This window comes from Jaculus jaculus, chromosome 18 (assembly GCF_020740685.1).
Source record: "Jaculus jaculus isolate mJacJac1 chromosome 18, mJacJac1.mat.Y.cur, whole genome shotgun sequence".
NCBI lineage: Eukaryota > Metazoa > Chordata > Mammalia > Rodentia > Dipodidae > Jaculus > Jaculus jaculus.
Genome location: NC_059119.1, coordinates 20874917 through 20889977, shown reverse-complemented (window position 1 = coordinate 20889977; position 15061 = coordinate 20874917). Strand labels below are relative to the sequence as shown.

The 15061-nt window shown below is 48.0% G+C and overlaps 1 protein-coding gene across 3 annotated transcripts in view; it reads right to left on the bottom strand.

The window, feature by feature from the left end:
- The window catches only part of Sh2d4b (SH2 domain containing 4B), an 80540-nt gene that overhangs the window by 23571 nt on the left and 41908 nt on the right, over positions 1-15061 (bottom strand). The window contains exons 5-6 of one of the 3 annotated variants that reach the window (XM_045137131.1): positions 6059-6272; positions 2271-2398 (exon numbers count right to left, since the gene is read on the bottom strand). In XM_045137131.1, the coding sequence (XP_044993066.1) occupies positions 2271-2398; positions 6059-6272 (342 nt within the window). Of the gene's footprint in view, positions 1-2270; positions 2409-6058; positions 6273-15061 lie in introns of all 3 variants that reach the window. The other 2 variants (XM_045137133.1, XM_004658004.2) reach the window with 2 other exon arrangements.

The following is a 15061-nucleotide window of genomic DNA, read 5'->3' as shown; positions in this document are numbered from 1 at the left end:
CTGTGTACCACCACCATCCATTCATAAAAGGCAGGACATTTCAGCACTAAAACCAACAGAGAATATAAACTTGGGACACAGCACAGTCCTTTCTGAGCAAAGACAACTGGCCATCCTCCATAGGGGAGCCTTTTTCTCTCACCCTGTCACAGATCAATGAAGACTTGGTCACTAAATAGTTCTGTTCTGGCTATGAACAAGTCCCTGGCATGCTTTAGGGTAGAAACTGTCTGGAGAACACAAAAGCAGTAAATTACATAAATTTTTTTAAAAAGTAAAAATACATAAATTGTAGATTCCCTTTGTCCTATGGCAACATAAAAGCTACTGCTATGTGTTTTCTTCCCCTCCACATCAAGATAGGAAATAAGGAGCTGCAGAGATGACTTCACACTTAAGACACTTGCCTGCCAAGCCTAAGGATCCAGGTTCGATTCCCTAATACCCCCTTAAGCCAGTTGTACAAAGTGGCACGTGCATCTGGCATTTGTTTGTAGTGGCTGGAGGCCCTAGCGCATCCATTCTCTCTATCTGCCTCTCTCACACACATAATAAGTAAGTAAATTAATTATTTGTAAAAGAAAAAAAATTAGGGGGCTGGAGGGATGGCTTAGCGGGTAAGATGTTTGCAAAGCCAAAGGACCCAGGTTTGATTCCCTGGGACTCACATAAACCAGATGCACAAGGGGGCACACACATCTGGAGTTTGTTTGCAGTGACTAGAGCCCTGATGTGCCCATTCTCTCTCTCTACCTCTTTCTCTCTGTCAAATAAAAAAATAAATAAATAAAATAGTTTAAAAAATCTTATTTCCTTAAGAAATTTCTTTAGCCGGGCGTGGTGCTACACGCCTCTAATCTCAGCACTTGGGAGGCCGAGGTAGGAGGATCACCATGAGTTCAAGGCCACCCTGAGATTACATAGTGAGTTCCAGGTCAGCCTGAGCTAGAGTGAAATGCTACCTCAAAAAACAAAAAACAAAAAACAAAAAAATATTTTGGCTGGAGAGATGGCTTTGGGGTTAAGGCACTTGCTTGCAAAGCTAAAGGACCCAGGTTCAACTCCCCAGGATCCATGTAAGCCCAATGCACAAGGTGGCACACATCTATGGAGTTTGTTGGCAGCGGCTGGAGACACTGGCACACCCATTCTCTGTCTTATGTGACTCTGAGTCTTAGTTGGTTCCCAGGCCCTGAGAAGACTCACACACCTACCAGCGCCCAGTGCAGAGAAGGAGAAGCTGTTCTTTGGGGACCAGAAAGTCTGGGATCTAATCCTATGTCTGTCCGTTCATTTCCACCTTCAGCCATTCCTCCCATGGATGCCTACTGTGTCAGGCATTGGGGCAAAGAGGTGACTCCCTGGGCTTGCATTCAGTTAAGAGAAGAGACAGGGAAAATAAGTTGGGGATTCATACAGAAGAAGAAGGGTGTTAATGGGAGCGGAGGGGAAAAGAGATGGCCATTTGGGGGAATAAGATCAAAATATACATGTATGAAAATGTAAAAAAAAAATGATAAAAATATCAATAAAAACATCTTAAAATATAGTATTTGGGGCTGGTTTGTTATGCAGCAGTAGCTAACTGATACTGGGGGAATTCATAGCCATCATCTATTCCATTTTTTTTTTCCTGCAGCAAATCTAGATGATCTCCCAGTCCTGTTTCCACTGCATACTCAGAACACAGGATGGGATCACGACCCTTCAGATACATTCTTAAGTCTGACTTTACAACGCTCGCAATAGCTTTCACAAACGTCTTCCCCTCTTTGGTGTTCAGTTCCTTCTCTGTGGTGAAGGGAGTCAATGACTTCAAGGACCCTCCCAGCTGGAATGTGCTATATTTGAATAGCTCTGGGCTCTCCATTCACCCATCTGTTACCCAAGCAGTTAACGGTTTATTCAGTAGCCACAGTGTGATGCGCTATGGCGATGGTCAGGGTTTACAGCTGCAGACTCAGACACCAACGTGCGTCAGTCCCCCAGCAGCCCAGGGCCCACTGGGAGCTCCATGTCTGTAAGCACAAGGCAATGGATTGGAGGAGCCTTGACAACAGCAGTGGGTGGAACTCATGTTCACATCTTCCCAGCAGACAGACAGGTTGCACACCCATCATTCCAGGTGCCTCTGGGTACCCCCAACACCTGATAGAGCTGTTGGAGATAGAGTCCAAAACCCTCCACGTCCCTGATTTCGGCTCTCTTTCTCCCATGAGAGAGGCAGATATGGAGATAGCATCTGTCCTGGGGCCCAGAAAGTGTCTTACCATGGAACCAGGGGGCGATGGACTTGGTGTTCCTCTCAAATCCAGCTCGGCGAGGCAGCTGCTCCTCCTTGAACCAGCGCACGATGACGTCTCTGCAGAGGGGACGCAGCGGACGCTCCCACGTCCTGCTGGGAAGAGGGAGGGAGGAAGGGTGAAGAGTTAGGGAGGGAAGAAAGGAAGGTGAAGAGCGAGGGGAAGGGTGAAAGAATGGTCTGGAGGAAGGAGGAAAAGAAGAAGAGAGCTTGATGGGCGTGGGAAGGGGAAGGAAAGAGAGGCCACTGACAGGCTGAATGCACGGAGGGCCCACTCACGCCTGTGAGGGGGACTCAAGGAGCCCCGGACTTGAAGTCATATTTCAGGTTATAATATAGCAGTATTTTCCCCCAAACAAAACTGTTCTCACTTGTTTTGAAGGAAGCCACACAGGAAGGGGTGGCGAGATGATACAAGAGAGAACAAAAGATTTACACTTCCTCTTGAGAATGGCCAGGGCATAAGGGTCAGCTTGGATGAAGCAAGATCCTGGAGCAAATCGAACTGTGTGTGTGTGCCCCTTGCCCCCACCCCACTAATGAGTACTGACTTGTGACCCTTCCCTGTCTCCCTTGCCCTGACCTCAGAAGGACCCCTGACCCCCTGATTTTGGTAGTTGGCTCCTTCACTTTTGGGAGGCGGAATTGGGACCACTGGCCCCATAAATGACTGAGAGTTGCAAGCCTGAAGTAGAGACCGAGGAAATGAACAAAACTGCCCGCCGATTGGCCACAGAGAGCAGCCAATGAGGGGTGAGATGAGTAGGCGCTGGTGAAGAATCTACCATGATCCATTGCACATGTTTAATGCTTTCTTGGGAGTAAGCCCCCCGGCGTTTCTGTCTGAACTGCAGGTCTTGAATGCACACGGAGGCTGGACCACCTAAGATCCCTGTTGCCTAGGGGGTTACCACTGAAACAAACGCACAAACAGTGTGACAGGATGAGATGCTTAACAAGTACCTAGTAGTTATTTGTTGAATTCATGTGTAGTAGGAACACAGTGTCACACTGTGCCAGTTAAACCCGTGAAAACACAGCTTCTGAAGGTCAAGGCCTTGGCCCACCTCCAAAACGCCAGCCTCTTCCCTGCGGCCAACTAAGTGGGTGACAGGAACTTGGCAAATCCTTATTTTCATCTTTGCGGCTCACCGAACAATACCAGTGTCTAGACATCATCTCTGTTGTCATTGGCTTATTTTCTAAAATAAGTTCTCTGTGTCTGCTCTGCACTGACACTTTAATGAGGAGCTCAGCGCTTCCTTGCAAATCTCAAAAGGAACTGACTTACACACACGTGTGCACAAACACACTCATTCTCAGAGTACTAGATACCACTGAGTCCGGAAAAGATGCTGAAATAAAGAGGGTGAGGTGGCCTTGCTTGATTTAGCATCATGGTGTTGGTCTGTTCACTGTTACTAGAATGGAATGTTTGAGGCAGGCTACTTAGGAAAAGGGAAGGTCTATCAGGCTGGGGGCGTGCCTGGGAGATAAAGTGCTTGCTGCCCGAGTGTAAGTCTATGAGCTCAGATCCTCAGTCCCCACCTAAAGCAGGACCCGGAAGTGCAAGCATCTGCAGTCCCAGCATGCCTGGGGTAAGATCGAAGGCGGAGGCAGGACAGTCACCTGGAAGCTTGTGGGCCAGATAGCCTGGTAGTTACAGCAGTGAGCAAGAAGAAGTCCTGCCTCAAACAAGATGGAAGGGGAAGATGGACACACCTGAGGTTTCCTCTGACACGTGTGCCATGGCATATGCACACACGCACACATGAACGTGCACTTCCACACACACAAAAGAAAGAAAAAAATAGGTTTATTTGGCTAAGAGTTTTGAAGAAAACTCAAAGATTGGTGGGGGTCCCGCAGCCTTGACTGCTGAGTATGTAACTATGTGGCGACACAGCAGGAGAGTGCATACGAGGCAGAAATCATATGAGAACTTCTACAGGATTATACACTCAGAGCACCGTTAGTGAGTAATGAAGGATTTCAGGAGCAGGAAAGATGGCTTAGCGGTTAAGGCATTTGCCTGCAAAGCCTAAGGACCCAGGTTCAATTCCCCAGTAGCCACATAAACCAGATGCACAAAGTGGAACATGCATCTGGAGTTCATTTGCAGTGGTTAGAGGACCTGGTATACCCATATTCTCCCTCTCTCTCTCTCTCTCAATAAATAAATAAATAAAATATTAAAAATAAATTTAATAGGGCTGGAGAGATGGCTTAGCTGTTAAGCACTTGCCTGTGAAGCCTAAGGACCACGGTTCAAGGCTCAACTCCCCAGGACCCTCGTTAGCCAGATGCACAAGGGGGCTCAAGCATCTGGAGTTCGTTTGCAGTGGCTGGAGGCCCTGGCGCGCCCATTCTCTCTCTCTCTCTGCCTCTTTCTATCTGTCACTCTCAAATAAATAAAGTATCAAAAAAACTTTAAAAAATAAAAAATAAAAATAAATTTAATAAAGAAGGATTGAAAATAATGTCCCAACTGGAGAGATGACTCAACAGTTAAAGGCACTTATTTGCAAATCCTGATGGCCTAGACTTCATTTACTCTAGTTCCCTCATAAAGCCAGATGGACAAAGTGACATGCATCTGGAGTTTGTATGCAGTGAAAAGAGGCCTTGGAGTGCCCATTCTCATTTTCTCTCTCTCTCTCTCTCCCTCTCTCTCTCTCTCTGTCTCTCTTTCTCTCTCTCTCTCTCTCTCTCTCTCTCTCTCTCTCTCTCTCTCTCTCTCTCTCTCTCTCTCTCTCCCCTTGCAAATAAAGAAAATAAATAACCATGTCCAGAATAGAGTTTTTAGCAAACCATGCAGTAGAATACTAAACAGCTATTTTTAAGAAGAGGGCGGAAGAAGGTGGTTTGTGTTGGCGATGGAAAAAAGAAACCAGGAGTAGGGTAAGTTACCACACACAAAGGGCTAAGAACTCTAAGTGCCTACGGGCTGGGGGGCCTAGGAACGCAGGGAGCAGGTCACAGTCTTCCCGTATGGGAATCACATATGATCAGGAAATGAAAGAAAGAGAAGAGGAGGAAGGAAAAAGTGAGGTCCAGCAGCTCTCCCCTAGACTTCACGGGAAAGGCATCAGAGGTTATGGATAATCCCAGACCCCACTGAAATCAAATCCACAGGTGCTCACACCTGCCTCTCCCTGCTCAGCAAGAGGAGTCTAAGGCCAGCAGTTGGCCCAGCGGGGACAGACAGATAGATGGTGGAGAGGCTCTCTGTGACCTCTTGATCTTTGGATCTGTCAATTATACCTATGTGACCCCCCCCCAAAAAAAAAAGAAATCAAAAAACTTGTGAGGACCTCCTAATGTATCCACATCAATCTGCCAACCTGCTATTCAAACTGTGGACAAACAAGTCCGCCGCTGCTTTCCCCATGACTGAGCCATACTTATCAACCATTTGAGGCCTTTTCTATATGTTTTTGACCTAAGGCCCAGGAGCCTTCAGAGTCTAAAATTATGCAGCCATCAGGAGGTACTATATTCACATTTTGAGAAGAAGGTACAACTCCTTCAGACAATCACAGGAATACTTGGCCCCAAAAAATCAACTTTTAGGACTGAAAAATTATGAAAATGTCTAAACCCAGTCCCACTTCCACCTTCCACCATGACAAAAAAGCAGGGATACTGAGGTCCACAGAAGGTTCATACAATGCAGGGGCAAAGCTATGCCTGGAATGTGGTAGAGCGTGTCCCAAACTTCCGAAGTTCTTCGCCACCACACCTGTCAAGACCTACCTGTCAGGTACTACTGGGGCTGGTGGACAGGAGTCTGGAACTTGGGGACAGAACCTGGCATCTTGCTCGTGGTTCTGGCCAAGCTCCTGGAACATGGAGCTGAGGCCGGCGACTGTGCCCTTCTGGATGGCGCGGAGCGAGTGGCGTCGGGACTCCTCCCGGGCACACCGGGCTCGGCGGCTCCTCTCCTCATCAGCTGCCTTGATCCTGCGTACTGAAAAGGGGGAGGCAGAACGTTCAGCGTGAGCCCTCAGCACAGGCTGTGCGCTGTGCAAACCCAGACAGTCGCCTGAGGAGCCGAGGATTCCCTGGGAGCTGTCCTCCCCAAACGCGAGACTGCAGGAAGCTTGGAGCAGAACAGGTTTCACCCTAGGAGTGCGGCAGGAAAAGGGCAAGACGAATCCTTTGTAACTGACACTTGTAAATTACAAGACTCAAAGGCACCGAGCCTCTCCAGTCTTCTGCTTTTTGCATCTATCGCTCAAGGCAGAGCCCTGTGGCAGCCATGTGACCTTAAGAAGATATGTGTAGTAGTTTTTAAAACTCAAGAGGGGGCTGGAAAGATAGCTTAGCAGTTAAGACGTTTGCCTGCTAAGCCTAAGGACTCATGTTCGAGTCTCCAGGTCCCACATAAGCCAGACACATAAAGTGATGTAAGAGCCAAAGGTCTCACATGCACACAAGGTGGCGCAAGTGTCCGGAGTTCAATTGCAGTGGCTGGAGGCCCTGGTGCGCCAATTCTTTCTCTCCTTTCTCTTGCTTGCTCTCTCTCTCATTAAAAATAAATAAATAAATAAACACAAAAGGGCCCTGCTTGGTGGCACATGCCTTTAATCCCAACAGTTGGGAGGCTGAGGTAAAAGGATAACTGTGAACTTGAGGCCAGCCTGAGATAACATAGTGAATTCTAGGTTAGCCTGGCCTAGAGCAAGACCCTACCTTGAAAAACCACAAAACAAACAAACAAACAAAAAGCCTCAAAAGGGAAGCTTGTGGCTCAGACGAGGAAGGAGAAGCAAGCCCTATTGGAGTCAAGGATTTTCATTCAAACTCTTTATCATGGGGTTTACCTGCATCTTGCTGTTCCTCTGTGTGCCTCTAAAGTCCAAGAGCTCTTGTTTTGAAGAACTCTGGAAACTGCTAGCTGTGTGGGCCTGATGATTGTCTTGGCTCCAGCCTGTCACCTTCCCTTCTTGGAGGGAAATCTTACTTACTGATATTTCACACGCGCAGGGCTGGCTCTTCCAGCCTTCCAGGAATGGCTCTTTCTGCATATGTAGGGACAGGAGGTAAGTTACATTCCTGGTTCTCAAAGAGAACATTTCTAAAACTTCGTGGGTTGTCCTGAACCTCGTCTGGGAATGTGATATCTCCCAGATCTAAGCATGTAGTCCGTCCCCATGTATTTATGGACATGACCCATGCGGTGTCACAGGTGGAAATCCTTAGGCCAGGAGCTCCATGGGGCAGGTTCTTTGTTCTTCCCATCTCTGGGTCTAGTGCCTAAAAGAGAGTCATCAGACAGGACACACTGTGGAGTGATGAATGCAGCCAATGGTGTGGCCCTGCACCTGCCTCTAAGCTGGAGAGTAGAGGGACAAGGGAGCGGGCTTTTCTTTCAAGGTACTCTGAGCCAAGCTGGGGGAAAGGACAAATACATATCTTAAACCCTAATGGCAAAGGTTGTGAGCATCATTACTAGAAAACAAAAAGGACCAACAATTGATGGTCAGAGTTTGGGTCAATAGCATGCACAATCTGCAAGGGACCGGAGCTATGCTGAGCTATGGGTGGATGTGGTTTATCCCCACCAAACTCATCCTGAAATGTGGCAGCTGGAGTGGACTCTATGTTTGAGGTGCACTTTAAACTACAGATGGTCCCCAACTTAGGCTGGTTCCGTGTATGAACAGTTGCGTTACAGGCGTGGGGAAGTGTTATCGAATTTGTGGGCTGAATTCATGCTCACTTTGAAAACATGAAGACCTGTGTCTGATCCCCAGAATCCATGTAATCAAAAGCAACCTTGATGATATCACTTGTAACCCCAGTGCTTGGAAGGCAGACACAGGAGGATCCCTGGGGGTTTCTGGACAACCAACCTAGCCTAATTATGTTATGTTTTTTAGAGACTCTGTCTCTTAAAAAAAGGGGAGATGGCGTTCTCTGGTCTCCACATGAATTTGCAGGTACACACACACACACACACACACACAATGAATTTAGCTCTTTCCCCAGACTAGCTGTGTGCAGTAAGACACGAATGTATGTCCATAGCAGCCACAGTCACAAGTCTGCACTTGCCAGTGGGCTCCTTAGCCAGGCTGTTCTATCGGTTAGTAGATTTGCACTCAGTTTACAACACAATGATGGATCTACAGAGACATAATCTCCTTCGTAGGTTGAGGACCACCTGTGGTTGTGCCCAAGGAGAAACGGTACTAGTTACTTTTCTCATCCCTAGGATGGCATTCCTGACCTTAAGGAAAGAAGGGCAGGTTTCAGCTCACAGTTTAAGGGTGAGGAAGGGTTGTCAGTAGGAGTGTGATGTGATGGTTCTACTGGGTCCACAATCAAGCATCTGAGAGGGGGCAAGGAAAGGGAGAGAGAGATGCTGCTGTTCCGCTGGCCTCCTCCTCTTCCATTAAGTTGAGTCTGGGATTCCAGCCCATGAGATGGAATCCACTCACAGGCAAAGTGGGTCTTCCCTCCTCAGTTAAACCTCTCTGAAAACATCCTCACAGACTAATGCCGTAAGCATTTCTTAATCCAATGGAATTTTCCGGATGGAATAAAAAATGAGCGCCCTTGTGGATTTGCCCATCCCATCCAGAGGACAGCACAAGTCCTTCCACATCATCCTTCAACACTCCTTCTAATCCCAGTTCTTTCCTGACTCAGCCCACTTCCAGAGCACCGCCATCCTCACCAGCAAGCCCAGGCTCAGCCTGCCTGTTCCCAAGCCCACAGCGCTTTAGGATCACCAGTGTTCAACTGAGGACCCAAAGCCCACTTCTTTTTAAGAGGGGGAGTGACAGAACCGGCCCACGCTGGACCTGAACGCATGCTCCTCACCCAGGGCTCTCTGTGACCAGGCAAAGGGAAGAAGCAGTGGTATGCAGGTGGTTGGTTTGGGGCCACAACCAAGTCACACATTCTGAGGAGACAGGAGCGAATACAAGGCCCATGATGGTGGCCCCAACACCACACAAGAGCAATGATAATGTATGACAGCTGACTATCAACAGTATCCCTTGCTGATGTATCTCTAAAGCTCAGAGCAGCCAGCTAGCTCTAACTCCACATGCCTACAAATTCACAATTTGAAAAGCGATTAAATGACTATCTCAGCCTGATCTATTCTGAGAGTCTCGGAAGCCGGGACTTGGCTATTAGAAGTTGAAAGAAAAAAAAAAGAAAGAAAAGAAAAGAAAAGAAAAAGAACGTTTTTCCAGTGATACTGAAAGGTTTTGTCCCTCTTTTTTCTAACTTGGAGAATTTAATTTGGCTGTTTTATCAAAATTGCCGTTCCCAATAGATTAATAGCCCTCTATATCTTTCATATTAAGTTAATTGAGTGCAGAATGGCTTTGCTGGATTTGAATGACAACTTGGAGTCGGCTCATCCTTCATGCTTTAAGGAGGCAGAAAACGAGGAGCTCAGATCAGGCGACCTGCGGTTTAGCAGCTTTCCGCTGTTTTCCAGCAGCGTTTCCACCAGCAGTTGCCACACAGCACACCGAGCAGCAGTCAGACAGCCTCTGAGGCCTTGAGATTCCCATCCTGCCATCCCTACAGAAGCAGCAGCCCTTGCCCATCTCTCCTCCTGGCAGGGGCAGGGGCAGCTTCAAAGAGAGGCCCTTCAGACCCTCACAACATGGAAGGCACCTTCACGCCACACCCTCCCCTTTCACCTGCCCAACAGATCTCCACCAGGTGTTCCCCCGCACTGGAGAAGGCTCAGGTGACTTCCTTTTGAACTTGCTTTTTTTTTTAAATAAAATATTGTGCACTGCCTCCTTTTGCTGCTTCTTCCATTCTGAATTTCGATGAATGAAATAATCTGTAGCGTCCCTCGTCTTACCTTTCCAGCCTCATTTTTCTTTTCTTTTTTTAATTTGTGTGTGTGTGTGTGCGCGCGCGCGCGCGAGCGTGCGCGCACGCATGCACATACCACAACACGTAAGGAAATCAGAGAACAGCCTTCTGGTCAGTCCTTGCCTTCCCCTCATTTTTGGTAGGGCCTCTTGTAGTTCATTGCTCCATTCATGAACCTCCAGGGAAATTCACCTGTCTCTGACTCCCTAATCCCTGTGTAAGCTCACAGGAATTACAGAAGCCCACAACAGCTTTCCAGCTTCTACGTGAGGTCTGGGGATCCGAACCATTGCACTGGAAGAACTTTATCCAGTATTCTTTTCCTTCCCCCAGCCCCGCAGCCTCAGTTTTGATCACTGCCCGTCACAAACCCCAGGCTGTGCCTGCATTATAACATGTGCCTTGATGTGTGCCTGCATTGACTGTTTTGGTTTGGGAATGATTTGAGAGTGTTTCCCCAAGGTTCATGTGTTTAGGGCTGGGTCCCGGGGGGGGGGGCACTACTGAAAGATGGAAGGGTTCTTAAGAGATGAGTCTTCACAGGAAGCGGGAGAGGTGGAGGTATTCATCATGGGAGTACAAATTAGTTCTCACAAGAGCAAGTTACTATCAAAGAGCAAGATGGACTCCTGAACTTTTTCTTTGATGCAAACCAAACAGACTGCTTTTCTTTTTATGCATATGAGAGAGAGAGAGAGAGAGAATTGGTACACCAGCGCCTCCAGCCACTGCTATCAAATTCCAGATGGAGGAGATATAAAGGGAAGAGAAAGGAAGGGAGGATACTTAATAGGTTGGTATTGTATATATGTAAGTACAATGATTGAGATGGGGAGGTAATATGATGGAGAATGGAATTTCAAAGGGGAAAGTGCATGGGGGGAGGGAGGGTATTACCATGGGATATTTTTTATAATCATGGAAAATATTAATAAAAATGTGAAAAAAATTCCAGATGGGTGCAACCCTTGTGCGCATGTACGACCTAGCACATGCCTCACCTTGTGCGTCTGGCTAATGTGAGATCTGGAGAGTCAAACATGAGGCCTTAGGCTTTGCAGGCAAGCACCTTAATTGCTAAGCCATCTCTCCAGCCCCTGAATTTTTTTTTTCTGACTTCTTGTCCCATCATGTGATCATCTTACATTTGCTTCCACCACGATGCCATCAGTTATAATGTGATGCAGCCAGGGGTGCTGGGGAGTGTGTTTGTCCAGAAATTGAGCCTTGTTCACTGGACTTTTAAATTTCCAAAACTGAGTCAAATAAGCCCACTTAAAAAATAAAATACCCATCCTCAGATGCTTTGCAATAGTAATGGAAAACAGGCTAATGTAATGCCATTCCTCTCCTCAATGCCATTTCCTGGTCTAGGGTTCACTCTTCCATGCCTTCTATCCATTCTTCTTATGTCAGATTTTAGCTCTTCCAGAAGATCTTCCTGAATGCTCACTTCCCCAAAGAGTTTGGCTGTCTCTCCAGGTATTTTATACAGACCACTATTGGGAACTTGCTCACTGACCTGTAACTTGCCACACAGGACCCTTTGTCCAGACAAGGCATCTCAGGACAATGGTTCGCATATAGTAGGCATTCAATCAATGACTCCTGCCATTCCTCAGTGTTCAGCCTGCCACCATGATCAACAGTGGCCTGGCTCTCCCAAATGCCTCCATCTCTGCGCCTTGATGAGCAGAGACTATCTACCTCTATTCTGCTGATTCAAACAACTGTTCTCTGAGGACGTTTGTCTCCTCCATGTTCCTGAGACCTCAGCCCCACTTGAAGATCCTAGAAACGCTCGGCAGTGTTTCAGAAACTCCACAGGAAAAATCAAGGAGTTATTCCTTCTTTTCTCTGCAAAGGAAGTCCTGTTCACAGACCTGGGGATGCTCTGTGAGCTGGAGACCTCCTTCCTATGTGCAGCTTTGCAAACCTGAGTCATCAAGCCAGAACAAAGGTCCAGCAGCAGTAAGGGAAGGAAGATGTCCTCCAGCCTAGCAGAGCCCCAGTCTGCCTGCTGAGCCTATTTACATATTTAATATTTTATTAACTTGAAACACAAAGACCCACTCTGCCCTCGGGCTAAGCACATGAGCAGTGGAGTGGACACCCTAAAGCATTGTGAATTCTCAGGGTTTGGGGCATTTGGCTGAATTTAATGAAGAGTAACTTTTGTAATATTTAATAATTCTTTAAAAACAAACCCTATGTGATGGGAATGAAAGAGTTGAAGAACTCTTGCCCAGCAGTTATCCATGAGTGAGCAGGATGTTCTCCTGATGATACACCCACCCTGAGGCATTGCACCTCAAAGCCTGCCTGGATGGAAAAGGAGTTCTGAATACAGCTGGTACACATTCTTTTTGGAGGGGGGGTGGGGGGCTTTGAAGTAGGGTCTCACTGTAGCCCAGGCTGACCTGGAATTCACTATGTAGCCTCCGGGTGGCCTCGAACTCTTGGCGATCCTCCTTCCTCTACCCCCCCCCCTCCCCAGGGCTGGGATTAAAGGCGTGCGCCACCACATGGTACACAGTCTTTAACATGGAAAGGAAACCATGGTCAGTACAGCATTTGCATTCTGGTTTCAAAGTCAGGGTCCTCAACTCATGATCCTGTTCTCTCCTGCAAACCACTGGCACAGCCTTGCCCATCTCACGCTTTAAGAAGGAGCTAGAGACCTCTACAGGCTGGCTCTGGGGCTCCAGAAACACCCATGGAGCTGACCCTAATCACCATGGGAGGGTGGGCGTATGGTCAAGATAGACTGAGGACCAGAGAGCCAGTAATCCCTCATAGCTCTGTTAACTCTGTGTGGCTCCACTGTCACTATCAGTGAAGTGTATAAAGCCTCCTCCGCACTCTCTCCCCCACCTAGCAGACTTGTGGACTCAACTGCAGAAGGGCCTCATAGCCCACCTACACTGATTTTGCATCTTCGCTTTTGACCTCTGGGCCCTCGTTGATCCTGGAGGTGCTGTCCCTCTCCCTCCCGTGGACCCAGTTTCTAAATTTGGCCTCTGATATGCAACCGATCCGGCGCAAAACCCCCCACCTCGTCTGAGGAGCTTTTACACCTGGGCTAGCATCCACCCCCCCCCCCAGTCGCCCCTGACAACATGAGACTGTGAGAAAGCTAGCTTGTTAAGGCAGTTTCAGTGAGGGATTAAGGCTCAAAGAGATCCAGAAGGTGCCACTCCATATGCCACCTTGCAGTCCACCTCGTCCTCATGCAAGAACGGAACTATTGGCGATCTTGGACGCCGTGTCTGACTGTGACTGGTCCACAGAAGCCCACAGTCCAGCACGCTGTGAGAGCCAGCCACCAAGCTTACCAGCCAACCAGGTCTTCCCCTTACGTCCTGGACCTGATGCTATGAACACTGAAAGAATCTTCCAGCCCCTCCCTTCTCTTCCGACACCACCCCAGGTGTGGGGTCTCTCTGGCTGTCACCCGTGCTGCAGGAACACACGTGGGTTTGGGCTTCACCCACGCCTAGCCTGGCTGGTGGCGGTGGGAGGGGACAGCATTGTTTGCTGATCAGAACTTTTCTGCATGCCTCTGCTTTACAGTTTGGGATAACTTCTCAGCTTGATGGCATACATGATTCTTCCCTGATATCCAAGCCCACCACGTAGGTGCTATCACCAACTCTAGACTTGCTACCTGTGTAGCTACTCTAAACTCGGGGGGGGGGCGTGAATGTGACCCCCTTCCTTCACTTCTCTGAATTCCTTGGTCTCTGCTCTGGTGCTTTCCCTCTTCAGGAAAACACACTGGTGGATCCCATGGGTGTTCTTTCTGAGTCTCTCTGCGTATACATCTAAGTTCTACTTTCCATGGGCTTGCAACTCTGTTCCAGTCTCTTTCCAAAGACCTCGTTGTCTCTCAAAGAAACCTTATAAACTATGCTGTGTTTTCCACATGAGAGCATGCTTCCTACTTCCCACATATTTGGTCTCCCTTCCTAGACCCCAACCTCCCTTATATAAACCCACAATATGTAATTTTGCCCAAAATAAACTTAATAATTTATGATTTATCCTTCACAGGGCTGGAGAGATGGCTTAGCAGTTAAGGCGTTTGCCTGCAAAGCCAAAGGATCTCAGTTCAACTCTCCAGGACCCATGTAAGCCAGACGCATAAGGTGGCACATGTATCTGGAGTTCGTTTGCAGTGGCTGGAGGCCCTGGTGCCCCCATTCTCTCTCTTTCTCTCTGCCTCTTTCTCGCTCTCAAATAATAAAATAAAATAAAATTTATCTTTCTTGAGTCCATCTTTATTAAAGGTAGGACAGAACCCCAAACTTGGGGTTCATCAATTCCAGGAAACCCTCCTGAAAAATCAAAACTGTGCAAAGTACATGATCCTGAGCAGGCTTCCCCTCACCTTCCCTGAACCATGATAAATGCTCCTGCTAATGTCTTCTCACTCCTCCCTCCTGACTGATCCTGGAACTTCCATGTGGCCCTATGTGGCATGTCAAGCCTCCAGTTTTCTAGAGTCTGTTAGTGAAGTCTTCTCATGAGAGCCCTGGATGTGCCCATGTGCCTAAGCATTCCTGCTGACAACAAATCCTGGGCGCCCATGAAGACAGCATTCCTCAAATGTGCTCCATCTGGTCTTTCCCACCTGACTTCTCACACATATCCTGAGCCTGCTGCACCCCCTTCTCACAGTGCCTTTGCACCTACCAGTGCTCCATTCCCATACTGTCTGGTCATAGTCATTCCCACGCCACCATCAAGGCTACTCCTCTTCTGGAACCCACCAGGACAGTCATTATGTGCACCAACAGTACGTGCCACACTCTCCCTCAAAGCCTAGAGTTCATCCTCTGCTTTGCTTGCGAGTTCTTCCAGCATACGGCCCATCTTTCCCAATATCGGGACCTCCGGGGCACA